At 35.9% G+C, this 19,710-nt stretch overlaps 1 protein-coding gene across 1 annotated transcript in view; it reads right to left on the minus strand.

Annotated features, from left to right (window-relative positions):
• LOC306878503 (NADP-dependent malic enzyme-like) overlaps positions 1 to 18,454 on the minus strand; it is an 88,257-nt gene extending 69,803 nt beyond the window's left edge. The window contains exon 1 of the mRNA XM_079430937.1: positions 18,233 to 18,454. Within this exon, the coding sequence (XP_079287063.1) occupies positions 18,233 to 18,361 (129 nt within the window). The 5' untranslated portion in view covers positions 18,362 to 18,454. The remainder of the gene's footprint in view (positions 1 to 18,232) is intronic.
• Between the last annotated feature and the right edge of the window lie 1,256 nt (positions 18,455 to 19,710).

Below are 19,710 nucleotides of genomic sequence, written 5' to 3' on the forward strand. Positions count from 1 at the left end.
ACAGACTTATTACTCAGTAGCCATTGGATGTTATTTGTAGTTTCTATCATGTCTGTCATCTTCTGAAGTTAACTGTGCAGTGCGCCACTGATGGTCTGTATTTAAGAGCTCTGCCATGTCTGAATTGCAACCTTTGTGATTAAAAACGGACATTCTATTTTGCTCGAAAAGCTGGTGGTTTATGCAAGACTATCCCTAGACACTTATGATTCCATCAGATTTCCTTTCTGTTTGTTTGTAGGGTTGTTAAAACACTAACTATACCGTATATTAGAGACTGGGAGAGCTGTTGAAAACATATCCAAGACAACTTTGACTTAAATAAGCATTTCATTGACCTTTACTGACACATGCAAATGGCTAAATGTGCTTAGGTAGGGTGTCTACAAGCCAACATACTCCTGTAACTAGTGATTTTAGAAGATTGATAATGAGTCAAAAGCAACAGCAACAGACATTCTGAATGAGAACAGCTCTAACTAATCAAATATAATTACTCAGACAGCGCTGCGAACACTGAATGGTTCCTTGTGTCATATGTGTAATGGAGACATCAGTGGAACCGGGCCCAAGCAGCAAATTAATGTCTCTGACAACGGAGCTGCAGGCAGAACTCCGGAGGGCACGTCCACAGGCCCTAGGACTGGCATTCTGATTGTGGCCACGGATGGCTGGACTGGGGAAAGTGGTCTGTTTGATGGCACGCATGGATGGCAAGATTAGAGCAATGAGTCCCGGAGCTCTTCGTGTGGGAAACGGTGAGGAACTTGGCACTGGTTAAGAGTGACACTGTGTTGCCAAGATGACAAGATGAGCGAGTGCGAGACTTGCTCTATCTATAAAAAACACAACAGAAGCACGGCTATCTAGATAAAAAGGATTGTAAAAAATAGGACATGAAAAGAATGGCAAACAAAATAAAAAGTCTATGGATGCATCATATAAAAAGCACTTAAAGGGATAGTTTACACATTGGTGAAAACCCGCAGGAAGCCTTCAAAGCCACAATGAAACAGAAATAGAGAGATAACTTTTCTCTGTATTGTGGCAAATACGAGTGAAACAGATTATCGAAAAAGAAAAAAGTGGGTACATCTGTTTATCAGTACTTCTCATTACAAGTTTGGAAAGATGGTTGCACATGCACATTATAAGTGACTAAATCTTAGAGCTTAGAGAGATAGGTTTATGTGGAACAAAGACGCAGTGCATGTATTTAAATAAATCTCAGCCTTTGCAAATTCATGATAACACTAAGTTATATCACAATTTCAGTTTTATTGTGCAGTATTGTATTGTGCAGCCCTACAAACCTGAATAACTGTCTTTCTTCTTTCTGTGGTGTTCAAATAACACTGAAACATCAAAACCTCATCTTTTGTGCTCCACAGAATAGAGAAAACCACAGGTTTGCAACAACATAATGATAAGTAAATGATGAACTATCTCTTTAAGAGTCAAAATGCAAAGAATTGCTTATATCATAGGGTCTGCCATGTTTTGTTGGCTCAGATTATTACAGCTTTGCTTTTGTAGCAGTAAAGGGACAGGCAGAGCAGGAATGTGTGAACGCTTCCACATGCGTAAAAACCACAATAAAGAGTGTGTGTCTTGTGCCAGTGTGTATTATGCCCACACAAGCTCAAGCAAGGAGAGCTGATGTGCATGCCAACCTGTAATCATAAGATCAATGCCACCACCCTTCTACTTTGGCCATGACCAGCACCACCCCAAACACACAGCACTAAGTACTCTGTGGTAAACATATAAGCCTTGTATTTGACCTGACAAAAGCCAGTCTACAGCCTTCAAAAGCTCTTCTAGACTTCAAGCAAGAGGTCACGTTGAAGAACACAGGGATTCCAGTTCAAACAACTCAATCCGAATCCTGAAATTCCCGGTACTTCTACACGGAAAATGTTGCAGCTGGTCCATAAAGGTGCCAAAAAAGCACCAAGGTAGAAGAAAAGCAAAGCAAGGGTGTTCTTCAGTGGAACTTTACAATGGAAGTGATGTTTTCTGATCCTGTAATGGAGAGTTCATGAGAGCCCGTGAAACTCATCAGTGTCAACAGCACTATAATGAGCTGCTTTAGAAGAAACATTGCAATTTCATGTTCTCAATGGTGAGAAAAGTTGAGCTGAGCCATCGACATAACCTCTGCCATCCAAAATTGTTCCTCATAATTTGAAATTTGACTTTTCTTATCACATAGTCTGGACTGACTTAATGTTCTTGGAGTGAGACCAACGCACTGCTCAAGGGAGTTTCTTCAACTTTGGGCAATTTTATGTTCCAGTGGTTGGTTTTTATTTTATGAAAACGGATTTATTTTTTATTTTATTCTTTTTTTGTTTTATGAAGATCATATAAAAAAAAATAAAAGTTGATTTTTTGAACTGTTTCACCCAAGACTTAAAATCTTAAACAATGAAAAACTATCATCATAAAAAATGAATTACATATGATAGTCTAAACAACAAGAGCAATAAATAAACTATTTCAAATATTTTAAATAATTTCCATCCTGTGTAACATTTCCACATAATTTCCACCCTGATGAAAATTTTGTTCCTAACCCCCCCCATATTATTTGTCTACTGGACTTTCGGATGAGTGTTTGGCGCTATGGCCTTCTCTATTCATTTGTACAAGTAAAGACAACAAATAAGAAAAACAAGGTAAATATCACTAGCAACTTGCAAGCAGAATATTTATATTGGGTGTCATGTACAACCAAGCTATAACTGTCAAATTATCTCAAAAATTAATAAAAAGTTATAAAAATGTAATTATTGCAAAATCATATATTCTGGGACGCAATGAATTTGGAAAAGTCACTGTGGGAATTTTCATTACTGGGAATTGGTGGGAATTATCATTGCCTTTTGAAAATAATGGATTGTGAGAGTGGGAAAAACATGTTTTAAAAGATATATATATATTTTCTAAAACTTCACAGGGTCAGAAGTGTCTATAGTTAAAAAATAAATAAATAAAAACACCCCTATATGCATATCTGCAAGAATAGACCAACAATTACACATCAAACATAACTCTCATCTTGATCCAAACACAAACCATGGTTTGAAATTTGATCCATTTCAGGACGTGAGAAAGGAAATCTTTCATGTCAGTCAAATACACAAACTGACTCTCTTTCTCAGAGATCAGAGGCTGAGTTTTTGTTCTGATGTGCTTTTCACATTCTCACATTTCTCCTATGACCAAGTGAAGACCTTCATCCGAGCAAAAACACTGAAAAGTGTTTTGTTAAGAGAATGATTTGACCTGATGCAGCTGCCATGCTAGTGATGAGACACAGAGCCAAAAAGTCCCAGGCTACCTTACATCAATTAATTGTACCAATCACATGATCCACCTCCAGGTCCAGCGGGAGCTGCATGGGAGATTGCTCTGGCATTGATGATGACAGAGGATGTTTTTTCCAGCTGTCTGAGACTCAGTTGAGACTGCTGAATCCAAATAAAATGAGAGTGGGTTTGTGCAGGAGATGTTTACTGATTTGAGAAGATTTAAATCATGGGTTTGGGTTAAAGGGTCATTTTAAAGGGTAAAAATGTCTTCACAGTTATAAGCAGACACAAACTGAATGCTGGAGGAAAAAAACCCCCAAAAAAACATAAGACTGCCCAGTCTGGTTCGGCTGCCTGATGGTGAAACCAAAAAGAGTTTTTCACATAGTTCCAATAGAAGCTGTCACGGGGTACAACTCAGACTAGACCTTTCCAGCTAACCAAATAGGGAATGTATGAACACATGCTATTCTCATAAACACCCTCGTCACTTAAATTGCTGTATTAATGCCATATGCATCTTCCCACGCTCTTAATTCAGGCCAGAAGCATCCATTTCAGAGCTGCTAAAAGAGCCAAGACACAAACAAAGGATAACCAAGGAAAGAAACTTATGACTTTTAGGACACAAGCAGAAGGTCAAGGGTGGAGAGAGTGAATGTCATTTTGAGTGACATAGCGGTTAAACTTGATTACTGAATGTTTGTTGTTCAATTCCCTCCAGAAACAAGCCATGAGACATCAGCAGAGCTTGTGCTAAGTTAAAGGGATAGTTCACACAAAAATGAAAATTCTGTCATTATTTACACTCCCTTATGTCATTCCAAGCCTATTTGACTTTCTTTTGCAGAACACAAAATAAGACATTATGAAAAAAACTTTTCAACTGTTTTCACCCATACAATTGTATAGACAAAAAAAAAAAACTCACACGTATGATTTTGGTATGATGGGAGGGTGAGTAAATAATTATAGCATTTTCATATTTGGGTGAAGTATTCCTTTAATTCTTCTGATCTATGATGACTTTGCATGAAACTCTTTCAACAAATTTCATCGCCTCTGGTCTGTGTAAAAAAAAAAAAAACTCTATAAAAGAATCCCTCAAATGGAAAGCAACCAACTAGGCAAAAAGACAAAACAAGAAGCAAATAATCTCAAATGCAGAAAGACAAACACGTGTGAACCTTGAGGAAAATGCAATAAGCATGATCCACATGTGCACCATTAATTCGTAAGATGACTCTAAACGGCAAAAATATGTATTTGAACAGTGAGCAATAACTGAAATTACAGTCCTTTAGCAGCTGGAGGAGGGCATGACTCACATGCACAAACAAAAAGAGAAGGCTGCATCAACAAAAATCAATGTGAAACAACTTCTCCAAAACATCAGCAAAAGTACAGAAATCCCCCTCCATCAATATTAGACTGTCTGGCTTCGAACCAACCCTGTGTTTTATGAATTGTGGTATCACTTTTTAGTGGTAAGCAAACTATGGTACCAGAAGTATGACTCAGATTCTTGACTTCGCTGCTTGATACTTTCCACAGAGATCGCTCTGTTTACACGCAGCACTCTACTGAAAGTTCAATGACAAAACCCTCAATAAGTGAACGGACACACACTCACATATCAATCACTTCACCACTTATCTCTCAACACCAACAAAGAGGAAAAAGGATCGGCATATAAACTGGAGAAATAAACAGTGATGAAAAGCTGATCTTTTAAGAGTAATACTTCAAGTTCAGGTAATTCTCTTGGACTGCTTTTTTATAACAAGCAGCTATAATTCAATCAGGGCCACACATATACAAAACGAATATTCCAATGGAAAGGTATCATTTTAAATCTCTTTATCACCTTAATGCTTCCCTGTGGGTTTTCAAACTTTTTAATGGCACAAATCTCCAAATATGACAATCCCCTTCGAAGAAATCCCCTCAAAAATATAAAAGCAACTATATTTTTTCACATATTCAGATCTATTTATATTGTGAAAAAAATATATGAATGTTATAAATGTGTAAAATCTAATTTGGAAAATATTTACTTTTTAATTTGACACTGTGTCTTTTTTTCCTATCCATCAATTAGAAATCGAACTGAAACATAAAATAATCTTTCCCTCTTGCATTTTAAAGCTATAACTCAAAGGCAGAAACTCGCATTAAGTAAAAAAGCAAGTATTCAGACGGCTCCACAAGGAGTCCTATGAAAAGATTTTTATGTAAAATATCTATAAATATTTAGTTCAGCAGTGAAATATGTATATTCTAAAAGTCTTCTGCTACAGCTGGATGAGAAACCAGTCAAATATTGAAAGACAATAAAGTATGCTGACAGCTCCACAAGCAATCCGATGATTAAACTCATTTTTAATAGACATCACTATCAGGAATGGTTTGTAAAGTGTTTGTTCATATGTGAAGGAGAAAACAAAAAAATAGAGAGATGAAATTAAAACACCGAACGGCTTCTGTTCCCTGTTATGTGATCTGCTCTAAATCAAATGGGTCCTGAGCTCAGGGTCCTTCTCCAAAACAAACTATGACATGAACAAAAACTTTGACCCTGAACACCAGAAGACAAATTTCTTCCTGCACAAATACCTTTCTTATGACTGATGCAATCTCTCCCTAAAGTTAAGGGTTGCAATTTTTGTTATCTGTTTAGCCGGAGAAAATCACAGTATCTATCTACACTCGGCTGAATCTGGGGTGAGTCTACAGACTTTTTCCAAAATAGCAGCCAAAAAAAGATAAAAAGATCCTCCTTCAATTCCAATATATATTTTTAATTTTTTTCAGAAGAAAAACCAAGACACTGACAAGTTGAATACATTGGTATTTTTTTACTGTGCTAATTAATTGTGACCACCATAGACACTGCTGAGGTGTTTGCTGGTCTTTTCAGTAAAGTCAAGCCATTGTGGTGAGATTGAAAAGATGCTGTCAACAGCATTGTTTTCTTGTTTGCCCTTATTTGTATCTACTTGTTTTTATTCTAAATGTCAAAATACTTGAGAATTAACTTTAAGGAAAAAAACTAAGATTTTTCAAGACTAAAACAAAAAGCCAGACACACACCTGTACATTATTTATCTTTCTGAATCATTTTTGTGGCTGACTGAACGTGGGTATGCTAATCTTAAAGTACACATCTGCACAATGCAGCATTGTTAAAAGCTCTTTCAATATGCTTCTAATCTAAATAATTATTCATATCTGAGAAGCCACAATCCAGCCGAGCAACAGAGCAGCAAATTTACTAAAGACAAAATTCCAGAGCCATCTGTTTCCAGCGAGGCTAGTGAGGATTTAACTAATAGACACAAAGCTAAAAATACATTTTCTTTTGTGCTGCTGTCACACTCTGACTTTTGACCCTGCTATGTTAAGTAAGATGACTGTTAAGGAGGGTTGCCATAGCTGTGGGACACAAACAGATCACGAACAGTGAAATTCCCCTTCCTCTGCATTCAATTCTACTTTCAAAACAGTCACCATGTTGTCCACAAAGGTGCCAAAGGGTTATAAAAGGGGGGTAGATTTCTATGGTTTCTGTTAAAGTTGTAAAATGTTCTTTCAGTCCAAGATGGCTGGTGGACTTTTAAACAGCAAGTGAAATCTTTACAGGCCTGGATTGCAGGTGTAGAGCTTGCAGTGAATACATTTTCAGTCATGACCTCTAACAATGGTACAAAAGCTGTCTAATCTAACACCTTAAAGTTTAAATCTTGTTAAATAAAATAAATGTCTCTATTTGTGTTAAGGTGACATTTACAAGGAGATTATTTATAATGAAGATTTTTTTATCCCTTATTGCTTCTCATTGTGCCTGTTATCATATAAAAGGGGTCATACCCTTTTTTCTAAAAAGAAAAACAAAGATCAGTTAAGTCACAGTGACGAACCATTTGCTACTTGCTGATCACAGTAGTTGCTATTAGAGACAGTCCTATTCAATAAAGAGTCTGATCAGACAAAAACTGTGCAGAACGAGTCATTAATATTTCAGTTTTCCCAAAAAAGAAAGACATTTAAATGTGTCTGCTAAAAGTTAAAACAGCAGATAAAATTATCACAATAATCCACATGACTCCAGCCCATCAATTATTGCCCTCTGAAGTGAAATGCTGCATGAAAAATCCTTCAAACCATTGCTTCTGGCTAAAATATGAACTCTTTATCCATAATATTGCTTTCTTACTTGGAAAAAATCATCTTGCCTAAATCAGGAAATAAATATGGACACATCAAGCACAGTTTGCAGGTGAAAACAGTCCAACACATTACTAAACAAAAATGGATTCTTATGTGACAACAGGGGATGGACGTTTTCACTGGAGGAAGCATTAGTATGGATTATTGAATGGTATTTTGGCCAGAAACAACAGTTAAATTCATGAATGAATGATTTGTGTCTTACAAATATACAGCTTTTCACTTCACAAGACATTAAGTGATGAAACAAACTCATCTTGGATGGCCTGAAATTGAGTTAATTTTCAGCAAATTTTCATTTTTAGGTGTAAATAAGATTAAACACCACACAACTTTAAATTCAGTTGAAAGTTGAAAGTCCAATTTTTCAATTGGGTTTTGAAATAGTAGTAAAAGAGTAGATATAAAGGTTGGGACATGCCACAGGCCAGACTCGAACTTCAGTTCCCATGAGTCAACACCCCCCGACTGGGGTTATTTGATTTAAATTAGAAGACATCCTTTCTTTTATTAAATTAATAGACTCCGAAGATCCAATTGCATAATGGATGCTAAATAAAATTCCAAGCCCTCATGGCTAGCGAGTCAAGGCTGGGTAAATATGTAGTCAATTCCACCAGACTCATGACCTGTTCTCAAGTACAACAAACCTGACAGTTATTTTTTAATCTTCATTTCTTTTAAATGTGCACCACTTTACTTTATCATTCTCAAAATGGTCTGTTATCATCTCCCTTTGAACAAAAAACAAGCATCTCCAGCTGTATCTTTTCATCAGAGCACTGAGGAACAGGATCAGAACAATTACAGAAAAGATTAAATAGGAAACCAAAGAGGAGAGTTTGCAAGTAACAGAGAGAACGACCTAGGTGACAAGGCAACCTGATACAAAGCATTCTGTGTAATCTAGAAAATAGCTGGACTTTGTAATATGAGACTTTGTGGTTACTATTCAGAAACTCAGAATATGGATGGATATGAGAACTCAAGTGACAGCAATGATCGATCGAAACACAACTAAACTTAAATTTACACAGATTAAAGGAGAACAACTGCAGAGAACAGAGTGTTAGGCTCTTTAGACATGCTACTTTTCATCTTGATACTTGTCAGACTGTGTCAGTGTGCTAAAGTGCAAACGATACAATGGATTTTCTGATTTGGTTTAAATGGATTTAAGGTAAATATCGATTTAATCCGTCTTTCTTTTTGTTTTCTGTTTTTTAATATGGTAACTGCCATGTTTTGCCGGATGAAAAACAGCTCCAAACAGCAGTTGTCTGAATTATTTTATTTTAGACTTCACAAACTGATTCAAACTGTTATGCTAGCCAGTTTGACCGACTCAAAGAACTGATTGAAAAGAGTGATTTTGCTTAGTTTGCTTAAGTAAAATGTTTTGCTGCTGTTTTTACCTTGGAAAGATTTCATAACCTAGTTACTGACATCTTTAGAATGCCTCATGTCCTCAATACAAAGGGTAAATTACCATCTGCCTGTCAGATGAATTCCTCCATAAACTGTCCATTCAAATAGGTCCATTAGTCTGAATTATGGGTGACCAATGTATTTGTCTCTTGATGTTGTGTGGATGGAAGATGAATGACATCTGATTTGATCTCAAATGGGGTTGCCATGCAAACAAACATTAGATAATTATGAGTCAAAGAGTGTATGTTGTTGTTTTCCACTTGCTGCACAAGCTGTGCCATTGACAAGGACACTTCACCTCACATCCAATCATAAAATCTCAATGTAACAGACACCAATGACAGTGTTAAATAAAAACAGCCAGACATTCTGCACTAGCTGATCCAAGCAAATTGACAGAGCAGAGCAGTGAAAGCAGGCATTGCTACATTCCGCAAGGGCTCTTTCCCAACAGGAAAAGTAAACATGATGCTTTATTAAATGGTCTTCCATATGTTTTGATTCTGTCCAACCAATCATGTTTCAGATCAAAGCAAAATACTGGAATTCTATAACTAAAAGTTTCTACCCATTCTCTCATTCTCTCTAAGAATTTGACACGTTTCATTTCTTCACAAAAGTAAATGCCACCTGATGGATGACTAAATGGACTGTTAGTTAAATAGCCCTGAAAAAAGCTAAAGGCTGATGCAATGATTCCAGGGAAACTGACAGATGTAAAAATTGCACTCGTTTGTTTGTGTTCCTCTCCTTTTGTAGAGTTTTTTTGTTGCTTATATATTGTAATCTATTCTCTTCTGTTCTAAAGTGTGTCTCATGTCTTGTCAATTTTGTTTAATTTTTCATGCCTTAATTTCTTTTGTTCTCCCATGTTCATCTGTCAAACGTTTTTCTAATTAATATAATATTTGATTTAATTAATATAATCTTTATTTAATAAAAATAATATATTTGAGTTAATCTTGCCAGAACCATTTTGTTCTTTGCATCTGTAGTCTTGATCTAAGAATCAAAGATTATTTCAAATGTGACAAGCAGTCCAAATACACAGCAGGAGCCATAACCATGATCAGAAGCCTTTCTCAGTGGACACATACTGGGCTCAAGGAAGATAATTCAACTTTTTAAAGATTCCAATCTACCACAAAAATTGCATATGGTAAATATCAAACCATTTTCTGAAAGCTTTGAAATATTTTGGCCTTCATGTATTAATAAATTAAAAAGATAAACAGAAATATCAAGCAACACCCAAGCAGGTGCTTTCAAAACATAACCTTGATGTTTAAGTTGATGCAGATAAGTGGTACCTATTTTGCTTAAAGATTCAAATGAGTTAGAATGGAGCAACAGTTCCTGTGATCACCATAATAATTCTGGGTTTGTTCTTTAAAAGCATCTGCCAAAGGAATAGATTCAATGTGAGATATATGTTCTTGTCTTCTGAATTTATTTTGCACTGGATTGTTGACAAAGTGACTGTTGAAGCTCATTGCTACACAGTATCAGCATCGCTCTCCCTTTGGGGCTATATTACATCCTTCTTACATCTAGTTAAGTCATTCACATGCCCACCCACAGGGTGGCCATCCATGTGAAAAACTGCACATCTTTAAGAAAACAAAAGACAAAAGCTTAAAAATCCTTCTCTTTTTCTGTGAGCAAAGACTGTGACCACTCTCGCCATTCCCCATGGGAAGTCTGAGTAAAAAAGGCAAGCAAGCACAAAATCAGAGCAGATTAAAAATCCCATGAGCCCCTCAAAATGAGATTACTCTCACCCATTCCTATAACAAAACACTCTGTATATGCAATCCATGTAAAGTTCTCAAATCTGATAAGCGCTGTACTCAAGTTGCTGTTAACATAATTGATTTTTTTACATCTTTGCTCATTCCCATCATATTTCTCATCATATTGCTTCAGTGCATTAATAATGAAAAAGACTAGTCAAAGTTTAAAATAGATATTAATATGACCGTGTAGTAACTCTCAGATATGTTGGTTAACCTTCAGTTGTCAAGAGCATATGTATCAGATTAGAGCTGTACATCAATACTGCCTTAGGTCTGGCATCATTTATTAAGTCGTTTTATTTAATTCATGACATATAAAAGCAAAGCCAAACAATATGGATTTTAAATCAAATCTGACAACCAAAGGAAAAATCTTGTTAAAAATCAATAAATGAGATTTGACAGCTGCAAATTCTTGTACTGAATACCAAAGCATACGTTACGTTGGTTTTATAACAACATTATTTTGTAATGTTTGTTGCACATCCACTTTGCTTAAGGTTTGTCAAATCAAATTATTCATTAATCAGCGTGATTCAGGGAGTGAGAAATAGAAAAAAATGGAATGGATCTACAGCAGAATGACTGAAAGTGTGATAAGATGTAAATGTTGTACATTTTTAGATACGAATGAAAATAATTCTAAACACAGCCAAATGAATCGTTTTGGGACTCACACACGTAGATGTCTCAGTGCCGAATGAATCAGTGTTTGAAAAAAAAACTATTAAGTGAAAAATTCACTGAATCATAAAGACAGTTCTTTAATTCATTTCTGAATGAGTCAGCATTTTTAAACAAATCTATTGGAATAAATTCATTGATTGATTCACATACAGGTAATGGAGTATTGATATAACCTGCAGAAAAAAGTCTGATTCTAAAGAATCTTACTGTAAATTAGTCATTCTCACAGAATGAATACATTTACAGTACATAAACTGCATATAGGCTACTATAAAAAAATTGAAATAATTATTAACAGAGGTCATTACAATCTAGGAGAACTGTACTTAACTGCAAAGCATATGATGGGCTGATTGTGTAAGACATTTTCTAGGAACGATTTTAACTACATCAAATCAAATTAAATATGTTTCATCGGGTTTCTTCCTATTAAGAAACGTGGTATACATTTTACCTCAATGTTTACACATGAAAAAGCCCAGCCTTGCTGAAATTTTTGCTATTAGGGTCGCCAAAACAATCAAAGTATTCAGATTTGTATTTTTTATTGTTCAAACACATATCATGAATATATGATTAAAATGCCTCCTGTACATATTATGATGTTAAAAATGCACTATAATATCTGAGACTAACCATTTCCAAGCTAAATGACATTAATGAATTGCATCATGTCTCAGTTATAAATACTGTTCTGCTGAAACACTGTCTGAAGTGTAACAATTTGTCAAAGAGAAAAATGTGAAGGACAAATAAGCCTGGAGATTGCGATCAGAAGGTGGTCCGAGTGATCTGTGCATGCATGCATGTCTGTGTCTTTGTAGAGCTGGATAAGGGTGACTGGTACTTAATCTCTCTGTGAACAGTAGAGCACTTTCCTCATTTAACCACTTCACTCATGTAACATCTAGTGCTGGAATGCTTTACCGCTGCCCTGTGGGTGGTCAGTATCTCCCATATGCACCTGGGCACACCTGGACTGCCATACATACATACACACTGTTGGAGCCCACCTAGAAAGAGGTGACCGACAGCAGCACCTGACCCTCCCCGAGAGCTTGCATGCTCTTCAGTCCAGACAAAACGAGTCCTGTTTCATCAACTTGTCATTAGCATACAGACTCTACACACATTTATAAGCATCTCAGTTGAATGTATATAGGCACTGTCCTAATAATACCCATACATGAAGTATTCTGTGATTTAAGGCTTGATCGCACCAAGAAAGTTAACTATAAAGACAACTATGTCGCAGCGTCCACACCAATGCACGATAATGTTCTGTTTATTATTATATTATAGCAGACTCTTTGATTGTTTTAAATTTAAAATTATTTTTTAAAACCACATCTGTCATTATAGTTATTATCTTTGTTGTGAACGGGTCTCATCAGCACAATCCATCAAAAGAAAAAGGATCTTTAATATAACAACATGGCATTATGTTGCAGCCTCAACTCCCTGAGAACATTTCTACAGCTTATAGGCTAGAAGTGAAACTAATTAAAATGTTTGAGAAGCCAACAGGACATCTGAAATTTTTAAATCAGGTACCATTGTGGTTTAGCGTAAAGTTGTCTTTTTCTTCCATCAAGATTTACTTTATGCACCCTTCTTCATCTAAAGATAAAAACATTAGCATTGAAATAAAAGCACTTACATTCATTCAATTTTCATTCATTCAATATATATATATATATATATATATATATATATATATATATATATATATATATATAAAAGCTTCAAAAGAACATAATTAAATTCAGGAATGTTCTTTCTATGGAATTACATTGAACACAATGAAAATATAAAGGACTGAGCAGAATTCAAAAACACATCACAGCGCAACATATCAGACCATGTGCACTGCCTTTCATTGATGAAATCATTCCACTTAACATAATATTTTAATTTGTATTATTATTTATTTATTAGTTTTTGTAAATTGGCTTGTAGGTTTTTCTGGTATAGAACAATAAATAAAGTAATTTTTCATTTAGCATAGTACTAAATTAAATATGTCTGGATGAAAAAATAATGCATGAATTTCCAACATGTTTATCTGAATGTGCATTTCTATACATTCTATTATTATTATTATTCAATAATTTTAATAATTACAATTATTCTCCTAATGCCAATGACTAAGTAAAATTACATTTTATGAATTTAAATTGATTCGTGCAGACAATGAAATTGTGTCAAATTGTGCAACCAAATATTACTGCCCTGCTTTACTTTATAGTGGAGAAATGAAAAGCTCTGCGCTTGGTTACACTTGACAGCCTTTGACGTTTTGCTTATTTTATGTACCTCACCCATATTTACCTTCATTTAAATGCAAAACTAACCTCAACCCCCTTCAAGATTAAACACTCCACATTTGAAACCGAACAGGACAAGCATGTGTGCTGGGAAAACAGCAGTAACCATGCTAACTAGTTGTGGCAATGCTCTAGTTAGCCTATTCCACTTAGCCCCTACTGGTAGATGCTGGAAATACACAACAAAGCAGCAAAAAGAATCAGTGAATTATGACTAAATAAATAAATACAATACTATATTATATACAGTACAGGTTATCAATAGATGTGTGAATCAATTTAAGTTTACTTAACATTTGCCATCAGCTTTCCTAAAGATTGTAATAACGTAGATACCTCCACTGAAATGAATGGGAATGCTAACAGACTAATTTCCCTCGATATTCCAGACATCTTTTAGTCTCTAACAACAGCTCATTGACACTTGGTGGCAACTGGCACACATAACAACCACAAGGGGGCCTTAAAGTCTCCAGTGCTCAGCCCAAAAGGTGCCACATTTCCAACTGAGCTCTTGTTTTCAACCCGCAAGTTGAATGGGCATCTGTTAGTCACCTGTGCTCCTAAAAGCACATTTCCCCATGTGAAACAGGATCTCGGCTTGGATGCTAGAAGAGTTTTGTGCTGCGTTGTTTGCGTTTTTGGTCTCTGGCATGGCATGGAGCCAGGGGCCAGCACTGTTGGCCTCGATTCACACAGGCGGTCATTAATGAGAGATAAAGCAGAGACACAGAGGAGGTCTGTGGAGAGCAGGGCAGCTCCCTTTTTCTCTCCTTTGCTCCACAGAGACCTCTTTCTCCTCGCTCTCGTCTCTTACTGTGCAAAGCGTCCCTCAAACACAAGGATAATATCCTGCCTGCACTTCAGGCAGAGACAGGGAAGGGCTGTTGAGAAGGGAGGAGGTCAGAGGGGATATCGGGGAGGGGCGCTGAGAGAAAACTCCAGCTTGCGGACGTGAGGCTTCTACGCTTGCAGTCCCACAGCATCAATTAGCATGTTGTCCTCTGCTTCTTTGCAGCTGAGAGTGAGAAAACAGGAGAACACTCAAGCACTGTGATTGCCGGGCCCATGGGAAGGCAACAATGTGCCACTGGAGAACCACAGTGTACCGAGTGTACGGTCTCACACAGCTCCTCTCAGGGGTCATTTCCTACCTTCTCTCTTAATTTCCTTGTTTTGGGTCATGGGTTCTGGAGGTTGGCTTTTCAGAGAGCTGTATGAAAGAGCGAATGTTTCACTCGATGTGGGACTGTATTTACAAGCGAGTAGGACTATCTAAGCATGAAATAAGACCCATCAGATGAATGACTGATATGTCATTGATTACAAAAACCTCAAGCTGAGCAATGTCCAACAGACACATCACAGTCCAGAAAATAAAAATGTGTAAAAAAAAGAAGCAAACATTTCACCAAAGTACTTTGTGGTAAACAATTGAGTTATAAACATATGACCTATATATAAACATTGACCTTATCCATCTATCTATCTATCTGTCTGTCTATCAATCTAATAAAGGCAAGATGAAAAACATTTCCTAACTTTTCTAAAAGTTCTTGTTTTCAAAAAATGTTCTTGTTATTTCCTTACATTCTAATTCAACATAATGTAATTCTTCATTCTGCATCCATTCTTAATTCATCCCTGATGAATGGATGCATGGCCTTCAACCTTGAGTCTGACGTAATGACACAGGCTCTTTAGCTGTTTGATAATCATTCTGCTAATTGTGATATCAATCGCGCACAGTCTTTTGTGCTGAAGGTTCATTCTTTTGTTTATGTAATCCTCTTTCCTTTATAATGTCAGAAATTTCGCAATTCACACAATTTTCCTGACGCCTTCAGCAAAGGCTGATTCTCAAGCGTATAAAGAAACGGAGCAAAACCCGAGCCTCTCTTTTAATTAATCTCATTAAATCACGTCTCTTGTCTATAAAACAAGACAATAACACTGAATTTAGCTCATTAGAGGCAAGGACGTGGGTGGAAGTGGAAAGCCACGTCATAAAAACATGAAAGCCTTAGAGCTGCTCTCACACCCCGAAGCACCACATTAGCTTTAAGTTTGGCACCAGTCTGGCAACTTCCAGCACCACAGACACAGCAGCTGCATTAATGAGAGCCATTATTTTAAGATTTTGTTTGATTACAGGAAAGGGGACCATGGAGGGTAATAAAGTGTCACCCCTAAATGCAAAAACACGGGCACTTTGTTTCAAAATCATATGCCATCATAAGTTATTTCATTCAAATTTTATATAGCAGGATAAACAAAATAGCACATCAATTGAAAATACATTGAAATCGACACTGTGCCTGCAACATGCCCCTGAGCCACATGTCAACCCTTAGTTTATTTTACAGTAAGAAACGTTTGAACTCAATATCCAAGGTCGATTATAAATATTTAACATCTTGCAATTACAGAAAGACCTCTTCAGATTAAAGTGATCTAAAAACACAGCCTATATTCTTAAAAAACAGCATCATGACCTCTATAATGAGTGGGTCACTAGAAATGTTTTACTTCAATAGGCAGTCTTGATTAAAGAGTGCCTTTGCATCATTTATAGGCCTACGAAAATGTTATTTTTTAACTGGGGTCAACATAGCTGAAATGAAGTGAGTGTGCACTAAAAAAAGACAACACACAGACCCGTGATCTTCATACCTCAATCAACCCTATGCATTCATGTATACATAAAGACACCTTTCAGAGCTTTCTGGTAGTGTGCACCTGGACTGAAAATATGACCTCATTCTGTGGCATCTCTTGTGCAGATTAGAAGTCATTAACCTTAACGACAGGCGGTGTGCTGTGTTGTCATCAGTATCTGACCTGTGGCTGAATGCCAAGAGACGTGACATTTGATCAGACTATGGTCCTTCATTTCAGCACGGAAATCTGATGCAAATGGTTCAAGTGGACGTAAAGGCCACCTTAATGAAACAAAAGTGCAGAGTACAGGCCCACGCAGCAAACGACTAGAAAAGTCCAAAGAGAAATTGACCAAAGATCAGCAACAGCAAGTTACAAATAAGGGTCAAACGGTGACACGATAAACTCTAAATATAACTGCTAATAAGATAAAGAGTAAAGAATAATAAGATAAAAATTAAACATTGGTAGTATTTTAAATGTATACTGTGCTGGCTCAAATGCTAACCAGGGAACTGCAAGTTATAGTAGTGATCTGATGCTGTCAGATAGTGTGTTGTGTATATAAAGTGTTTTTTTTTTGTTTTTTTTTATAGAAAATCATCTCTGAAAGCCATGAAATTGAAGGAACCACTCTAATGAATTAAAACGTAAATCTAGCATAGCAAACAGTAGACAGCTAATAAATATGCTAACCTGCCAATGTTATGAAATTGTGTACAATATTAAACAAAAAAGCATGTTGCAAAAAAAACCTGAAAATAATTCCAAAGGGCAAACAATGCTCTACCCCTTTAACTGTTTTCTCAAACAGCTGGTAGTTTGGTAGCAGATTAAAATTTTAAAAACATAGTGAATCATAGTCATGTTTGGTAGGTTTGGACTTCACACTGAATAAAGAGCAAAAGCTAAACACTATCAATGTTAAATAAACAATAAATACACCAGTCAATTGGCTAAGGTCAGTAATGTTTTCATTCAAGGCCAGAATGAAAAAAGAGCAAGAATCGGTTATTTCACTCTCTAGAGTAAGCATCAAAAGATTTTCTCTTAAGCATTTATTTTAGTTACCAGAAACTGTTAATTTTAAGGTTAAAAGAGACAATGGTCTGTTCTGTAACATTATAAGTTGGCATTGAACTAGCAGGTCTTGCAATTTTATTTTACTAACAAATTAGATATAATTTTTGGAACACTTGAGAGTTCCAAAAATTGAATATTTTAAATAAAATATAAGAACTTGCATTCGTAAATGGAAATCTAACCCTAATATAAACAAAAAAAAAAAAAAAAAGTTTTTAATTCAGTACATACATTATACATACAAGCAAACAAAGCAAATTTGGACTCTGCAGCCTCACTGGTGCATCCAGAGCAAGTTCTTAAGGTGATGCCATAGCAACGACTGGTCAGCACCTTGGACAGAGGCTGCTGTTGATCTTACCAAAAGATTATAAACATAAGGATTATAGGTCTTGTATTAGTCTTTATTTTGAAGTATAGCGTGATTTGAGCCTAATAACAAAATTTGTGGAGATCAAAACTGGTAAATATAGACTATATTAAAATAAAACTCGTCATGACCAACTTCAGTTCACGAGCACCTGTAAACTACAAATGTACTCGCTTTTGACACAGACAGCAACTGAGGACAAAGTGTGTGGCCCTTTAAGCCTAATTATAGTTCCTCTCGAAACTGATATCCACTGCCTTGCTGTCGTTTTAGCAAACAGTCAACACAAAATGTTATTTTTTAAAGTTATTAAAACATTGTCTTTTTTACCTTATTCGAGTGGGGGTTGCGTGTAACATCATACCCCCTCTTCTTCGTGTAAACAAAGGTTTTGTTTTGGTCTGCTGACTTCTGCATCTCCCACTCGACAGATTCCTGTTTGACTAAAGCATGTGCCATGTTGCTTCCCCTTTAAATAGCGCTGAACTCAACAAGTGCACGCGCTCCGTCAGACAGGAAGAGGTTACACAGAGAGAGTATCAGGTTGCGTGTGTGCTCTTATCGCCAAACTATTAGCTGTAAAAGTCGATAATAGACTGGCCAATCTTATCTGAAGCAGAACATAAAAGTGTTTTGTAAGATTTCCACGCGTGGTTTCAAAGAAACTTTCCCATGGCAGGAACAGGGGAAAAAATAGACCGGGGCTAGTTGTCACAAAAGCTGTCGAAATATTTTGAGTTACATTTAGTCGATACACAAAAGTGTTTGCTATAGCAGTGGTTTTATATATTGGTTTTAAATACTTGGTTCAATAATTTATTAAATATCTTTTAATAAATAGAATATAAATAAAATATCTTTTGTTAATTCTACCTGAGACTCAGCATCATATTTTTGCTATAGCCAAGATGTCAGGTAAGCAATAAAAGTATTAATGTAATGTAATAAATAAATACATACATAATTATTATTAGTAGTATTATTTGACCTATACAAATCTGTTTAGCATTAGGTTCAGTAGTGGCCCCATGCCCCCCAATAAAAAAAAATAAAAGAGTTTAAATGAGCAGTTTCCTTTAAATGAGCAGTTTCATTTGGCAATAACAAATATTCAATCTGTTTTTAACCTAACCTAGAAATTAACTTATAAAACCAATCCTGAAAAATCTACCCTGCATATTTGTGATATTTTAATTTAATCATAACACGTTGCTATAGGTAATAATTTATACACAACATCTGTAAAAATAGGGCACACAGTATTAATATGAAGGAATTTTCCTTTTTTTTTTACCTGTATTTTGAATTTTGTGCTTAATTGCTTTGTGTTTTAGAGTTAAAGGAAATATCCAGAAAATGAATGGATAATGTCCTGGCAGAAAATTACTAGTACTTTTCTCTTTTTTTTACAATTTACACTGTTTGAACAATTTTATATAAAAAAATAGAACCAAACTGGTGTGGTGGTGTGGTATCAGGTGATGACTAGCAAAGCAAGGTCACAAGGTCGCAACAGAAGTTCGCAAATAGCTCCTGATGAGGTAATATGGCTTTGAATAATCCAAAATTGCTGAGTAAGACATGTACTGCAATGTCTAGGTAAAAGGTAGCCTCAACCTCAGACATGATACTGCACACAAAACTTTATTGCATTCATGGCTCAGTTTGCCTCTTCATCAGATTTTTGAATAGACAAAGCTTATTGTTCCCAGTATAGACTTTTAGATAGTGTGTGTCTTTGTGTCACTGTGAGCATTATCTCACTCACCTTACAGTGTACAAGGCCATTGAATTAGCTGAACTGTCTC

The sequence above is a fragment of the Barbus barbus genome (genome assembly GCF_936440315.1).
Source record: "Barbus barbus genome assembly, chromosome: 12".
In the NCBI taxonomy this organism is placed as follows: domain Eukaryota; kingdom Metazoa; phylum Chordata; class Actinopteri; order Cypriniformes; family Cyprinidae; genus Barbus; species Barbus barbus.